The 17,563-nt window shown below is 41.9% G+C and overlaps 1 protein-coding gene across 1 annotated transcript in view; it reads left to right on the forward strand.

The window, feature by feature from the left end:
- Nucleotides 1–3,252: 3,252 nt before the first annotated feature.
- Nucleotides 3,253–17,563, forward strand: part of ccdc170 (coiled-coil domain containing 170) — a 93,811-nt gene continuing 79,500 nt past the window's right edge. Inside the window, exon 1 of the mRNA XM_060831154.1 lies at nt 3,253–3,329. Within this exon, the coding sequence (XP_060687137.1) occupies nt 3,253–3,329 (77 nt within the window). The remainder of the gene's footprint in view (nt 3,330–17,563) is intronic.

Consider the following 17,563-nt stretch of genomic DNA (forward strand, 5'->3'; position numbering starts at 1 on the left):
CACTTGAAGTTCTTTTCAGCTATGCTAGGTGCACATAGCTGGTATCACTGTATTGATGCCCAAGGTCTGCAGCAGAGGTTGTCCCCTGCCATTCAGCCACTATCTTGTGGAGTTTGACTCCCCAAAAAAATAGGATTACTCTAAATGACCCTGATTCTCGGATGTCATCAGAAGGAGGCCACTGAAGCGAGTGTTAAATTTATGTTCCTGAACTTCAACTTGAGAACATAATCTGTACAATGAAATCTATACCCAAGAAGATTGAAGAAACTGGAACTTTTGAGGATAAATCAGAGAAGATAAAATATGTAAAGGACACATGATAATTTGATTCATAAATTTAATTGTGATATTTTGTTGTTTTTATTTTTCAAACTCTATATCAGACGCACACATTCCAGTTATTTAGGAAAATAAATGTGCATTTTGGGTGATTTATTTAATGTTGGAAATGAATAATTATTCTTCAGGGCTACTTTGAAAATAATTAAGAACTTTAATGATGAGGACATTTTCTGGATTAAAATTAATTTCACCAAATTATTTCTTTATAATGAAGCCAACAGTTTAAAGTGTGCTATGGTTTGCTGGAAATAAGTAACTTTGGAAAAGCATCTAAGCTCCTTTCAAAGTGATAAGGTTTATTATCTAATTACTGAAAAACCTGGCTTCCAGAGGATTGTGGGCCCCTATGTTAATAATTGCCTAGCAAACCCCTCTAAAGTTGGAGCTCCAGAGGCAGGGACCATTGTAAAAAAGATACCAAGGAAGCTGTGAAACTCCCTCCTGAAGTCCTGTTCACTGTAAAAGTCCCTGGGACCTGATTGAGCCAAATACCAGGACTGTATTTCTGTCTACTTGGTAAAACCTGAAATCACAGACTGTGACCAGTCAACAACTCAAACCTTCATTAGTTGGAATCAGAAGTAGACATCTATCATTAATCTCCTGCCCCACTAGCTACCTGACTAAAGAGCAGCTCTCCGAAAGCTTGTACTTTCAAATAAACCTGTTGAATGAGAAAGTGTTTGTTTGCCGTTTTATTGTCGTATCTCCTTGTTCGCCTTTTTTCCCTCAATTGACCAAGTCCAGATTTACTTCCCCATAAGTGCTATGTGCATCCTGCATAAAATTTCATCGAGTATCATGTACACAGCTAAACTATAATATGTTTGTACAAAAGCATTAATTCTGTAGAACAACTCCCTGCCTTAACAGGTCAGTAAAATATATATGCTCCACTTTATGAATATTTAACTGCGATAAATTACCACCTCTATTCTTTTATGTTCATTGGTAACCAGGCCTGATCAAGCTTCTGTAGTAATACAGCAATTGCTAACAGGTTGTTAATCCTTCCTAATCCTCATCATTCAATATGTAAGATTCAATTGAGCAGAGAACGAAATTATTCCTACAGGAATCTGCCACGCAAAGTTTGGGCGTGAACCCTGAGAGATAGGAATTATTTATCAAGTGGCTTTCACAGCCTCAGGACATACGCAAGCACTTTACAACCAACAAAAAGTACTTTTTAAATTATTCTCTCTCCTCAGATACGGTCTGTCAATAAATATTGACCCTTGTCTAATCTGTTTTTGCAAACGATCACCCTATCTTTGTGAAATTTGAAAGGGTTCAGAAATGATTTACAAGGATGTTGCCAGGGTGTTGGACGATTTGAGCTATAGGGAAAGGCTGAATAGGCTGGAGCTGTTTTCCCTGGAGCATCAGAGGCTGAGGGATGACTTTATAGAGGTTTACAAAATTATGAGGGGCATGGATAGGATAAATAGACAAAGTCTTTTCCTTGGGGTGGGGGATTCCAGAACTAGAGGGCATAGGTTTAGGGTGAGAGCGGAAAGATATAAAAGAGACATAAGGGGCAACTTTTTCACGCAAAGACTGGTGCATGTACTGAATGAGCTGCCAGAGGAAGTGGCGGAGGTTGGTACAATTGCAACATTTAAAAGGCATCTGGATGGGTATATGAATAGGAAGGGTTTGGAGGGATATGGGCCAGGTGGTGGCAGGTGGGACTAGATTGGGTTGGGATATCTAGTCGGCTTGGACGGGTTGGATCGAAGGGTCTGTTTCCATGCTGTACATTTCTCTGATTCTATGTACTGAATTGTGCTGTTACTTTCCAAATCTCTGGTATTTTTGCCCCCTTGCAGTTCAATGTTTTGAACGCTTCTATTGGGTTCCCACCACTTCCACCATTCTGAAATGAATCTTGTTGGAGTTACAAATGACATGCTGTGTGATTGGCAAAGGTAAATTTTCCTTTCAACCCGAATACAACCTTTGATACATTTATCCTATTCTCCTCTAACACCTCACCATCATTATCCATTTGGGTAGGAATTTTTTAAAAAACTAATCTCGTGTTAAAGCTTTTTCCTTCTATTACGGAGGCCGTTAGGTAAGTCCAGAACTTGGCATCAAGATTTCCTGGCACCGATTCACACATGGATGAGATGTAAAGACTTTGAGTAATATGGCAAACATTTTTTTTGCTGCCTTGTAATTTTACTAGAGTTCAGAATGTGGATGTCTGCTAGTTCAGTAGGAGCATGTTTGCAAAATCAGTCCTTAATTTTGTACTTTCAACAGAAATGTTGGGCTTAAAAGCTCTGATATCACTTTTTGGGAGAAAATAATTACTTTTATCCAATCTTTTTTAGATTAGATTTCCTACAGTGTGAAAACAGGCCCTTCGGCCCAACAAGTCCACACCGACCCTCCGAAGGGTAACCCACCCAGACCCATTCCCCTACCTTTATCCCTGACTAATGCACCTAACACTATGGGCAATTTAGCTTGACCAATTGTTCATGCAGGAAGTTTGTGAAGCTTAACTAATTTTCCAGGTACAGCTTTTCAGCCAGAGTTCTTAATTGTTATTCTTTGTGAATTTTGTTAATTCCTGCATTACTCCTCCTCCCCAGAACATTGTCCACGCCAATCAAGATGGAACAGTATTTATCACAGAGACCTGTGTGAATGGTCACTCAGTCTCTGTCAATCATGTCGTGTGTCCCACCTCCAGATGCTGTTGCAACCCTGTTGCCATGGGAGACCCTGGTAACAGTGCAGCCGGAGGCAAGGCGATACCTTCAGGCCGGCAATCGCCCAGCTCAAGAGTGTGAGCTTATTGCTGGCTGGACCTTTCTCCCCCTCCACTCGCCCGCTCCCCAATGTCTGGCAGCAGAGGGACGGACTCGGGCTCCCCGGTCCCGGAGCTGATCGATGTCAACAGTAACCGTGCGCTGCGCTCGCTGGGCCGGGTGTCGAGCTCCCCAGCAGCCGGCCACCGAGTGCCCGAGGTGAGTGGACCCTCATTCAACACCAGCCCCTTCCCTGGGAGGGGAACCGCTTGAAAAATGAGGATAGTGAGTGACTTTATGTTTATACCACCTAAAGGGGAGACTACTTCCTCACAGCAAGTTCTCTCAAACAGCACCGTGAGAACTAACTGATCATTTAGGGGCTCTTGAGGTGCAGTGAATCATAGAATCCCTACAGTGTGGAAACAAGCCATTTGGCCCAACAAGTCCACACTGATTCTCCCAAGGGTATTCCACCCAGACTCATTCCCCTGCCCTATTACTCATACATTTACCCCTCACTAATACACCTAACCTACACATCCTTGAGCACTATGGGCAATTTAGCCTGGCCAGTTCACCTAACCTTCACATCTTCGGATTGTGGGAGGAAACTGGAGCACCCGGAGAAAACCCACGCAGACACGGGGAGAATGTACAAACTCCACACAGACAGTCGCCTGAGGCGAGAATCGAACTCGGGTATTTGGGGCTGTAAGGCAGCAGTGCTAACCCTAGTGGTAGCGTCCTGATATCTGAGGCAGGAAGCCTGGGATTAAGTCTCTCTCGAGGTGTGCCATAATCATCCCTGAACAGGTCGATTTGAAAAGAAATCTAACAACCGGATAACCTGCTTTTATTTTTGTGATTGTGATTGAGGGATAGATATTGGCGAGAGCACCAGAGAAACCCCTGCCCTTCTCTTCTTGGGTCTACTGTTCTGAGTGGGTCACATGTTATTCAAGCCAGAGATGGAGGGGCTGACTTTAGTCATTAGTGGAAAAAGCACAAATGACAAGCCTGAGTCTCAAAATTGAAAAAGAAAGGAGGTGGAAACTAAAGGTTGAAGAGTGGTCAATTTAAATGAGGTATAGGACACTTGGCCCAGATTAGCTAGAAAGCAGAGGAGACCATTCAGATACTATATAATAGATCTTGAATTTATATGACTATGTAAAATGAGCAATGCTGAGTTGACTTACCTCCCTCTTACCACAGGTTCTTAAAAGCAGCAGTTGAGAAAATTCTGCAGTTTTTTTTCTCCGGTGGATAACTGTCAATGTCACTTCCTATTTTAAGAAAGGTAGAGAAAATAAACTCAGAATCAATCAGCTGTGGAGAGTCACTGGCATTAGGAATAGACGGAGCATTTGATCAACTATCAACTGATCAAAGAGATTCTGACCAACTGATCATGTCTAATGAACCTATTTTGAGGAAATAACAAATCTGGTAGATTTCCGAAAATATTCAACAAAATTACACACATGAAGCTGTAAACAAAAATGAAAAGATGTTGGAATAGAGGCAACCTACGAGCTTGGATTAGAGGTAACAGACAAAGATTAAGGATATTGGGGGATGAGTCCTAGGAGTTCAAGTTGCTTTGCCAACAGATTTTCTACATGCACATTGTGGTCTGGGGTTATAGTTAGTGAGGGTAGAAGCTCCACTCCTCTTTCCATCTCACAGCGGACCAAGTAGCTTTGTTCTTACCACCAGCCATTGCCATGTATTGGAAGGATTTTCAGGGTGACATTTGATTTAATCCTTGACCATGAAATGTAGGATGTCACTTGTTGGCTGGAATTTCTGGCTCAGAGGCAGGGATGCTGCTAGTGAACCACAAGACTTCTATAAGAATAATGGGCCCTTACTCCAATTGGCATGATTTAATAGGTGGTGCCTACAAGGGACCTCTACTGTAGTGTCAATGTTGAACTATTATTAGCAAGTTTAGAGAAGATTTGTAGCTCAGGTTAAGGTTCTGGATGTAAGTTTGCTGGCTGAGCTGGAAGGTTTATTTTCAGACATTTCGTCATCATACCAGGTAACATCGGTGAGCCTCCGGTGAAGCACTGGTGGCATGGCCCGCTTTCTATTTGCATTTAGGTTTCCTTGGGTTGGTGATGTCATTTCCTGTGGTGTTGTCATTTCCTGTTATTTTTCTTAGAGGGTAATAGATGGGCTCCAAATCGATGTGTTTGCTGATAGAGTTCCAGTTGGAATGCCATGTGAAGTCTCACACGTGTCTCTGTTTGGCTTGTCCTAGAATGGAGTGTTGACCCTTGCAAGGACTGTAACAAACACTACATCAGACAAACAGGCAGAAAACTAGCCACCAGGATACATGAACATCAACTAGCCACAAAAAGACATGACCCACTATCACTAGTATCCTCACATACAGTTGCAAAAGGACATCACTCTGTCCATCCTAGGACAAACCAAACAAAGTCACACAAGAGAATTCCTAGAAGCATAGCATTCCAACTGGAACTCTCTCAACAAACACATCGATTTGGATCCCATCTATCACCCTCTTTGAAAGAGACCAAGAAATGACATTGCCACCCCAGGAAATTACATCATCAACCCAAGGAAACCTAAACACATAAATAGAAAGCGGGCCATAACACCAGTACTTCACTGGAGACTCACTGATGATGTTACCTAATATGGTGACGAAATGTCTGAAAATGAACCTTCCAGTTCAGCGAGCAAACCTGCATCCATTTGCACTATTATTTAATCTCAATCATTTATGCACACAGAATGTCAGTGTTAGAAATGCAGGGTCAGCCAGAACAATTCTAGAGCTGACTAAGAGAAGATGATATTTGCTGGATTCTGTAGAGTTATGTCATAATATCTCTGAACAAAGTTGATGTAAAAATAAGAGCTGGATTCTCCCGAGTAGCCATCACAAGGTCCGGGCAGCAGACTGCAGAGGGGGGTGGGTGGGGTCATCATTCCTGATTTTCTGCCCCTCTTCCTTCGTTCTTACATTTAAAGTAAAACGTAAGATCAAGAAATATTTCAAGTCTAGGGTTATTGCTGTGAAAAGTATTAAGCTAGCTATGGAAATTTAGCTGAGAAGTGAAAAAGTTTGATGAGGCAAAAGGAGGGCATGTAGAAAGGAAGTGAAAGAAAAGAGGAATTTTTTTGTTTACTCATGGGACATGGTCATTTCTATCTGGACCAACACTTATTGCCTATTTCTAGTTGCTCTTGTGAAGCTGTTAAATAGCATCAGATCGTATCTCCTGGAAGGAAAGGAAGAAAAAGATTACAAAACAATTTATTGAAACTATTGCTATTCATACTCAAAGCTGGGTGAATTTAAAGTAAAAACGTATTACTATAAACAATTTCAAACAATTTAGCAGGTTCAATAATGTATCATTAGAAAATGAGACACAGATCAAGCATATGCAGTTCATTCATTAAATTACAGATTGGATTGTTGTTTGTCTTTCTCTACATTATGCATACTGTACTAAACCATATGTGTACATCTTTCAGTTTGATCTAGCAACCTTTCATGTATAATGTCACTGTGCTTTTTATGTTTTCTTTAAAAGCAATTTTTTAAAAATTCCTATTTTAAATAAATATTTGACAGATTGATCTTACATTAAGATTTCCAGTACCAGTTCCCATGGATATTCCATAGTTACCACTGAAACGATGACAATCCATGTCTGCTGACTTGTCAAAACCTCTTGCCATTCCAGAACCCTTGAGATCCGTATTGCCACCCATTCTATTACTGCTTTGGCCCATCAGTCCATTCCAGGTTCCATGCGGTCAACATTTAATGTCATTCCCAGAACTCGTGTCAGATGCGAATTCTGTCCATTATCTGATTAGTTCGATCCATGCCTGTGCCCATTCAATCCATTCCAGGTCTCATGCCATCCATGTTATCCATAACAATGCCTCCACCCATTTTATTTTTTGCTCCCATTCCAATACCTGTGGCGGGCAAAACATTTTAACAAGGCAAAAAAATGGCATTTGTGCTCAAATTGTATCAGGGCAGATGCAGAAACAGGGGTCCCTCTTAAATGGCTTTTTAAACATCGCATCAAAGGTCCCTACATATCCACTTCGGTCATCTGCATAATTAGTATAAAGAACAATACATTATTTACATTGATTCAAGTCTCTCATTCTTTCTTGTAGCTTTATTCAATGTAGCATTATACTCTAATACTGGGGGGAAGACATTCATTTCACTGTGCATGTAATTCAGAGGCTGAGGCTCTGGAGACACATAGCAGATCCCACATAGCAGAAAGTGAAAGTTAAATTCTAGTCCCAAATCTGGAATGGAAAGCTTGTCTCAGTGATGGTGCTCTGAAATTACCATCTATTTTCATAAAACCCCATCTGGTTCACTAATGACCTTTAAGAATTGCTCAATCTAACCTACAGAACCATGGTAACATAGTTGATGTTCAACTGCAACCCACTTAGAGTCATAGATTGCGTGCAGAGTAGATAGAGGCCATTCAGCCCATTGAGTCAGCACCAATACCCCTATCCTTGTAATCCTATATTTCCAATGCTAACCCATAAACATTAAGGCCAATTTAGCGTATCTACTATACATAACCGACACATCTGGAATGAAACTGGAGTAGACACTGGGAGGACATGCAAACTCCACACATGCAGTCACCCAAAGCTGGAGTCAAACCTGGATTGCTCTCTCTGTGAGGCAGCAGTGCTAACCACTGAGCCATTGTGCTGCCCACATCGTCCTTCATTCAATTCCAATAAGGAATGGGCAACAAATATCAATGATGCCCATGTCCCATGAAAAAGTAGAAACACCAGCTCACTTTCCATTCCCTTGGTGTTGCATAAATGCAGTTTGACATCAAAGGTGCATTTTTTTAATGCCATTTTTAAAGTGTATTCTGGAATATTCGGTATTTGCAACACATTTATTTCCTCCACTTGTAAAACAAATCTACATGGGGAACAGTTTTCAGGTGAACAAATCTTGGCTTGAAAGCAGGATAAATGTTTATGCTTCATCCAGCTCATTGACTTTTCAGATGAGCTGTCATCTTTGGAACATTAACTATTTTACTGAGCTGTAACATCGAATAGATTAACTCTTTAAGTGTGTGCAGTTGTGTGAGGAGCTATTTAACTTGTCTGCTCAGTTTGTAAAGAGGAGTCTTATCACTGAACTGGTGAGAGAAATAATACACCTTGCAAAATAAATTTTGAGTAGTGACACTATGTAGAGGAGATTAAATGTACAAGGTTTGATAAAGTGCAAACTACTTAATTAATGTTTGTGTCTACTTTCAGGCTAGGATATCATTATAAGCATTTATTTTAATTTCAATACAAATGAAAGCTATTCCGGTGTTAGTGTGAGTCAGGAATGCACCAAACCCTTTCCTTAACAAGTGTCCATTCTCCACATATTGTTTGGTGGAACAGCTAATGTTGCCTATTAATCAATCTTAGTTCACTTTTCTGACCTTAATTGGTTTGATTCAAGCATCATGACTGACGTAGTCTAGGGTTACCGCTGCATTTTGTGGTCATGATACATAGAATCATCCAGCATGGAAACCGACCCTTCGGCCCAACTAGTCCATGCTGACCAAGTTTCTCAAACTACACTAGTCCCACTTGCCTGCGTTGGTCCTGTATCCCTCCATTTCCTATTCATGTACCTGATCAAATAACTTATAAATGTTGTAACTGTACCTGCATCTACCACTTTCTCTGGCAGTTCATTCCATATGCAAATCACCCTCTGAGTGGAAGAAGTTGCCCCTCAGGTTCTTTTTAAATCTTTCTCCTTTCGCCATAAAAATATGCCCACTAATTTTGAACTATAATGGGGAAGAGACCTTTGCTATTCACCTTATCGATAGCCCTCATGATTTTATAAACCAATACAAGGTCATCTTTCAACCTCTACAATCCAGTGAAAAATGTCCAAGCCTATCCAGCCTCTCCCTATAACTCCCAACCATTCAGTCTCAATGACATCCTCACAAATCTTTTCTGCACCATCTCCAATTTAATAATATCCTTCCTATAGCAGGACAACCAGAATACTGTTCACAGTACTCCAAAAGGTGACCTCACCAACATCCACATGACGCCCCAATTCTGATATTTAATGGTCTGAGCAATGAAGGCAAACGTGCCAAACATTTACAGAAGTTGCTTATTGAATTGGGAAAGGAGAACCTATCCAACTTTATAACTGCTAGATTAATTTTTCAGCTCCAAGAGCAACTTAATGCAATGAAGCGCCAACTGACCGAGAAAGATGAATTAATTGCCACACTCGCTGGTGGAAGGTAAGAGTTCAGTACTGAAGTATATTTAGGATCTGTGTATTTGCTTCTGCTTAACTGTGTATGTAAACTAAGACAACATGTAGTTGAACAAAAGGAAGCAGCAATGACCAGATGCACAATACATACAGGAAACTTTCCAAGATCCATCTGAGTAGTGTTATCTAACCAAATTTCACATTGAGTACATAAGGAAACATTAGAGCAGATGGCTAAAAGTACAGAGGTTTAACTGAATATGTTGAAGAAAGAATGCAAGGTAGAGAGGCAGTGAAGTTCAGGGAGAGGGTTCCAGAATTTAGGACCTTTTCAGCAGAGGGCATAGCTGTCAATGATGGAGCAATTACAACTAGTGATCCTCAAGAATCCAGAACTGGGGAAGCATGGATACCTGAGGATTGAGAGTCAGAGAGTCATTCAGCACAGAAACAAATCCTTCGGTCCAACCAGTCCATGCCAACCCGAATTCCAAATGAAACTAGCCCCACCTCCCTGTGTTTGACCCATATCCCTCCAAATATTTGTTACTCACTTATTTATTGAACTGTCTTTTAAATGATGTAACTGTAGCTGAATCCAACACTTCCTCTGGAGGTTCCTTCCACACATGAACCACTCTGTATAAAAGAAAAAAAAAATTGCCCCTTGTGTATTTTTAAAATCTTTCTCCTATCACCTTAAAAATATGCCCCCTAGTCTTGAAATCCTCCACCCTTGGGGAAAAAAACATCTGCTATTCACCTTGTCTATACACTCATGATGTTATAAACCTCTATAAGGTCACAAACCAATCTCCTTTGCTCCAGTGGAAAAAGATCCCAGGTTGCCCTTATAACTCAAACCCTCCATTCTCGGCAACATCCTGGTTAATCTCTTCTGTATCCTCTCCAGCTTAATGATGTCCTTCCTGTAACAGGGAGACCAGAACTGGACGCAGTATTCCAGAAGATGCCTCGTCAACATCCTGTACCATCTCAACATAATGTCACAACTCCTACGCTATAAGTCGGAAAGACATTGCACAGATAGGGAGGAGCGAGGCTATGGAGAAATTCAAAATTGAAGATAGAATTCCAAAATCAGGGTGTTTCTTATCAGCAGTCAAGATTATAGCAGTGCTGGAAAAGCACAGCAGGTCAGGCAGCTTCCGAGGAGCAGGAGAATCGACGTTTCAGGCAAAGGCCCTTCATCAGGAAGGTGATTCTGATGAAGGGCTTTTGCCCGAAACGTCAATCTTCCTGCTACTCGGATGCTGCCTGACCTGCTGTGCTTTTCTAGCACCACTCTGATCTTGACTCTAATCTCCAGCATCTGCAGTACCCACTTCCATCCTGTTTCTTACTAGCAACAAATACAGATCAGTGAACACAGGAACAAAGAATTGGACATCCTGTCTATCCAGATATAGCAGCTGTTTTAGTTAGAGTGGCGATATGTAGATAAGAAATGGGAGGGCAGCCAGTGATGGATCCCTGGGTGGGGTGGGAGACGGGGTTGGTGGTGGGGTAGGTGAGAGAAGCCATGACAGTAGTTTTCTGACCACAGTTGGATCGATAGGAGTGGATTTAAATGAGTGCCATCCACCAGCTGGGTGACAGTGGAGAGGCATTGAACCAGAATGCTATGGCCAACTGTGTCACTAGGTAGAGATAGATCGAGGTCAAGGACGGATAGTTTGCCCTCATTGCTGTCTCATAAGATGTCAGTAGTGCGTTTAATAAGTATCATTATGGTGTTGTGGTAAGGGCAATGACCTGATCAGTGGAAATCAAACATTTGGAATTCCAGGAAAGATCGTGGGCGGCACGGTGGCACAGTGATTAGCACTGCTGCCTCGCAGCGCCAGAGACCCGGGTTCAACTCCCGCCTCAGGCGACTGACTGTGTGGAGTTTGCACGTTCTCCCCGTGTCAGCGTGGGTTTCCTCCAGGTGCTCCGGTTTCCTCCCACAGTCCAAAGATGTGCAGGTCAGGTGAATTGGCCATGCTAAACTGCCCGTAGTGTTAGGTAAGGGGTATATGTAGGGGTATGGGTGGGTTTCGCTCCGGCGGGTTGGTGTGGACTTGTTGGGCCGAAGGGCCTGTTTCCACACTGTAAGTAATCTAATCTAATGGATTTGATAGGCAGTAGCAAGTTCAGCAACTTTAGAGAGGAAAAGAATGTTCGGAGACTGGATGTAAACTAGAGAAAGATGTGAGTTTAGGGGGAGAGCAGGAGGAAGTCTCGGAGTAAGATTTTCTTAATGAGAAAGTGGAAAAGAGGGAGGAGCAGCCAAGGATGGTCTCAATTTTAATGACACAAAAATCCGTAAATTCCTGTACCTGTTGGTGAAGATGAAGATGGAGGAGACAGCGATGAGGGTTTAAGAAGACAGTTTCCAGAAAAGGAAATAACATGAGATTATTGATCCTGGATGATCTGGAACATTTCGGTAGAAAAGATTTGTGTTGATAGCGGGTCTTTCATTGCCTCAGTAGTTCCAAATCACCTTACAGTTTGGAAGTGTTTTTGCAGCATAGTCAGTGTTGTGATGTGGGGAGTGCAGCAAACTTGTACACAGCAAAGTCCTGGAAATGCCACTGCGATAATGACAAGAGATTCGCTTTTAGTGATGGCCAAAACATGGTGGAGAAGTCTCCTGATTCCTTCAGAATTATGCCACGGGATCCTCTACATTGAGCTGAGAGTGTGGATGGGGCATCCTCAGCATGTCCTGTTGGATATTTATGCTATCCCTCCATTTCTCGGATCATAGAGTTCTGTGTTGACTGGATGTGTGGTTTGACCGGGTCATGTTCTAGCTGTAGCCCTGTTCGTGCTAGGGCAATGCTTTGCTATTGGCAATCTAAGCCTAAATGGTCCAGAGTTAGGTAGGAGTATGAATGCCACTAAAGGAAATAGTTTGTAATCCCTCACTGGCAAGCACAGCTCTACCAAGTGGCTTGACTTGGGGATTGTTTATGTTTAAGGCATTTTGTTGACCAAGGAAGATTTTGTATCCGGGGGCGGCATGGTGGCTCAGTGGGCCCCAGGTTCAGTTCCACCCTCGAGCGACTGTCTTTGTGGAGTTTGCACATTCTCCCCATGTCTGGGTTTCCTTCGGGTGCTCTGGTTTCCCCCCACAGTGCAAACATGTGCAAGTTAGGTGGATTGGCCATGCTAAATAGTCCATAGTGTCCAGGAATGTATTGATTTAATGGATTAGCCATGGGAAATGCAAGGCTACAGGGTTAGGGTAAGAGGGTGGTCTGAGTGGGATACACTTTGGAGGGTCTGTGTGGACTCGATGGGCCGAATGGCATGCTTCCACACACTAAGGATTCTATGTAACACTAGTCATAGTAAAGGTGACCATGACAATGGAAACAATTGCTGTAAAAGATGATGTGGCACACTAATGCCCTTTAGGGAAGGAAATGTACCATCTTCTACCAGATTCTAGATTAGTAGTGCTGGAAAAGCACAGCAATTCAGGCAGATTCTGAAGAGCCTACCACCCTTTATCAGGTCTGACCTGGCCTATATGTGACTCCAGACCCACAGAAATGTGTATGACTCTTAACTGCCTCTGAAATGACCCAGCAAGCCACTCAGTTCAATGGCTGTTTGGGAAGAGCAATAATTACATGCCTTGCCTACAACACCCGCATCCTGTGAAAGAATTTTTAAAAAGTCTGAATTTATTTTATATCAAATTCAACAAAACATAGTTGGTTTGACTCCCCTACAGATTCAAAAAGATTCACAAATGTACTTTGCAGGCACAATCCCAGAGTTGGAGTGAGGACATTCATAACATCATAATAGAAGAGTAAGCTTGTTTCAAAGACGTACACGAGGATAAGGAGCTTCTGTCTTTATAGTTCCATATTTCACAGTGCTTTGCAGTGTATGAAGTGGAGCTGTAGCAATGCAAGATGCTGTTGTTATAGTTCCTATTGAAAAGAACTCCTGTTGCTATGTAAGTAAACAGCAACAAACTGCACAAAGACCCACAAACCGCACCTGAAATGAATGTCCAGTTGATCTGTTTTGGGTGGCAAAAATTGAAGGTGAACGCCCTTCTCTTATTGAATTCATGTCATTGGATCTTTTGCATCTATCTGAGTTTAACATGATATCTGAAATATAGCAATAGTGTTAGGATTACTGCTTATTATCCTTCATATTACTGAAGTGTGCATGTGTCTCTGGAATGGAGCTTGAACCTAAAACCATTTGACAGAACAGCAGGAAGGAGACAAGCTTATACTTTACGCAGTGGAGTTGATGTTATAAACTGAATACTTCATGGTGATGTGTGTAGTTTTAATCTGCTCATTAGGTTGGTCACTGAGCATCTGATTAAGTATTTTCATACAGGTTCATAATTCCTTGAAAGTGGACTAGCAGGTAGACAAGGTAGTAAAGAAGGCATTTGGTATGCTTGCCTTTATTGGTCAGTGCATTGAGGACAGGAGTTGGGAGTCATGTTGCGGCTATCCAGGTCACTATTGGAATTCAATTCCGGTCTTCCTGCTCTCGGAAAGGATTTGTTAAATTTGAAAGGGTTCAGAAAAGATTTGCAAGGATGTTTCCGGGATTGGAAGGTTTGAGCTATACGGAGAGGCTGAATAGGCTGCGACTGTTTTCCACGGAGCATTGAAGGCTGAGGGGTGACCTTATAGAAGATTATAAAATCATGAGGGGTGTGGATAGGGTGAATAGCCACAGTCTTTTCCCCAGGGTAGGGGAGTCCAAAACTAAGGGGCAGAGGTTTAGGGTGAGAGGGGAAAGTGATCTAAGGGGCAACTTTTTCATGCAGAGTGTGGTTTGTGTATGGAATGAGCTGCCAGAGGAAGTGGTGGAGGCTGGTACAATTTACAGCATTTAAAAGTCATCTGGATGGATATGTGAATTGGAAGAGTTTAATGGGATATGGGTCAAATTCTGGCAAATTGGACTAGATTAACTTAGAATATCTGGTCAGCATGGATGGACCAATGTGTCTGTTTCCATGCTGTACAGCCTATGATTCTATATACATTTATGTATAAAACATTTGTAAATATTTTTATGCAGTGGACATTGTGTGACACCACACTTCGAAACACTGTAGCAAATCTTGGAAATGATGTATTGAGCCTATATGCTAGTATATACCAGTACTGGTATTGTGTAACATTTCATATCCACAGGGATAATGATCCAGATTAATACTTAGTGTAAGTAAACAAAAGGTACATGTTTATAGTTATACATTTTTTTGTGACATAAGGTCTGCATGGTTGCATTTGATATCATTGTTTCCACTCCAACAACTCCCCAAATCCCCTAATAGAAGGCATTTACCTTTATTGCTGAATAGCCATTCTTTTGACAGTATGATCTGAGGGCTATAATGCATCTTGTATGTACATTTCTTGGAAGGTGTTTTGATTTGGTAGTCTGGCAGGACAAGGCCTATTGGTGGGGATGGGGATGGGGAAGGTGGTTATCCATCCCATAACCTTCAACACATCAAAACACAAGGGTGGTGACTGCAGGGGAATGCCATTGTCTCATAAGTTTCCTGCATCCTGCACCCATTCCTCATTTGGACTTATATCATCCCTGCAAGGTTTCTAGTTCAAAGTCAGGGAACTCTAATAGTATAACAAGAGCTTCTTTAAATATTGATAAAGGAAGAGAAAGGCCAAAATAAGCATAGAGAATGGTGCTGGGGAAACAATATTGGGGAATCAAAAGATAGCAGAAGAATTGAATAAATGCTTTGCATCAATCTTCATTGGTAGAAAATACTAATAGCCTTCCAAAATACGATATAGTCAAAGGACAAAAGGGGCAGAGAAAATAAACACAAATAATTATCACTAGAGAAAATGTACTGGGAAAACTAAAGACCTTGGATCTAACGAGATGCATCTTAGAATTATTTAAGGAAGTACCAAAAACATAATTAATGTACTGGCAGTAATCTTCCAAGATTCCTTCAGTTCTGGAGAAGTCCCAGAGTGGGATCCTGGTTGAGGCCATCCTCATGCACCCAAACAGATATAACAGGTGAGAAGAATAATTTATTATCTACCTCACCTTGGCAGTGTTAATGGTGCTAATCTGTGTCCTGAACAGAAAATAACCCATTGTCACCTAAAATTAACCTAATTAATATTATAGAGTCATAGAGATGTACATCATGGAACAGAGCCTTCAGTCCAACTCATCCATGCTGACTAGATATCCTAAATAAATTTGGCCCCATTTGCCAGCATTTGGCCCATATCCCTCTCAACCCTTCCTATTAAGATTCCTATCCAGATACCTTTTAAATGTTATAGTTGTACCAGCCTCCATCACTTCCTCCAGCAACTCATTCCAGACACACACCAGCCTCTCTGTGAAAAAGTTGTTCCTTAGATCCCTCTTAAATCTTTCCCCTCTCACCTTAAATCTAATTCTGGACTTCCCTACTCTTGGGAAAAGATTTGCCTATTTACCATTTCCATGCCCCTCAGGATTTTAATTAAATTAGATTCCCTACAGTGTGGAAACAGGCCTTTCAACCCAACCAGTCCCACTTCCCTCTGACTAATGCACCTAACACTATGGACAATTTAGCATGACCAATTCACCTAACCTACACATCTTTAGGCTGTGGGAGGAAACCGAAGCACCCAGAGGAAACCCACACAGACACAGGGAGAATGTGCAAACCCCACACAGACAGTTGCCCAATGCTGGAATCGAACATGGGACCCTGCTGCCGTGAGGCAGCAGTGCTAACCAGTGAGCCACCGTGCCACCCCAATTATAAATCTCTATCAGGTCACTCCTCAGCTTCCAACACTCCAGGGAAAATAGCCCCACTCTGTTCAACCTCTCCCCATAGCTCAAGCCCTCATCCTTAAAAATCTTTTCTGAACCCTTTCAAGTTTCGCAATGTCCTTCCAATAGGAAGGAGACCAGAATTGCATGTAGTATTCCAATGTTGGAAATCGCTCCAGTTTTGGTTTTGAACATTGTGTCAAGATTAGGTGGGGAATGCTTGATTTCACAGGATTGTCATGTGCTTGAGCCTTTAGGATATAGAGGGGAGTGGCATGCCAGTTGACTTCCTGAATTGATCGTTGAATCTACTCTCCTTCATGATACGAGAGAATATGTGATACATTACCATGTTCTGGATCATATTTTTTGGCATTTACACTTGAGAAATCGAAACAACTGAATGCACTACAAGAATTAATTAACAGCGCTTGCATCTGTGGGGGAGATTGTAGCTTCATTGGCCAGTCACTCACCCCCTGGACAGGGAAGGAGGTAAAGGTCAAATTTTCTCTGCATTCAAGTGACACAAAGATGGAAGGATCACAAACCAGCACTCGTTGCCAGCAGCAAGAGTCCACCTAGTTAACATATTACAGTTGGTCAAAAAGAAGACAAACACAAGATTTTGCTCACCTTTAAGGATTGTCTACTGTATACACACTTATTTACCAAGTGGTGGATTACAGAGCCTGGCATTTAAAATAACAAGAAAGCCCTCATTCTTGGGATGTGCTTAGGGCTGACACTTTATTGCTCATCCTTAAATTCTTTGGAGAGTGTGTTGGTGAGCCTTCCAGAAATGACCTGTTTCTTGATTTTACAAAGGTCATTGTCCCACCACAGTGCTCTTGAATCATAAAATCCCTACAGTGTGAAAGCAGGCTTTTTGGCCTATCGAAGAACATCCCACCCAGACCCACCTCCTAACCTATCCCTGTAACCCTGCTTTTCCCATGGTTAGCCGACCTAACCTACACACCCTTGGACCCAATGGGCAATTTAGCTCGGCCAATCAATCCAGCCTGTGCATCTTTGTCCTTTTCCAAAATGTTAGAGAGGAAGTATGTACAAAGTTGCAAAGGCTCACTCTGGCATCTAATCCTTTGGAGAGGAGGGGTTCATTTTGTACACATTTGAGGCAGCATAGTATAGATGTAGATATTGGGTTACAAAATGGAACTTTAAATCATGAGGGATATGGCTGTGCCTGCAGGAGATGCCAGCTGCATAAACCCTGAGAATGACAGGAGTAAAAACAAACTTTGTTTTTTTAAGGGTCCAAGGGCCAAAGAGAGGAACTGTCAGA

Source organism: Hemiscyllium ocellatum, chromosome 10, assembly GCF_020745735.1.
Source record: "Hemiscyllium ocellatum isolate sHemOce1 chromosome 10, sHemOce1.pat.X.cur, whole genome shotgun sequence".
Taxonomy (NCBI): domain Eukaryota; kingdom Metazoa; phylum Chordata; class Chondrichthyes; order Orectolobiformes; family Hemiscylliidae; genus Hemiscyllium; species Hemiscyllium ocellatum.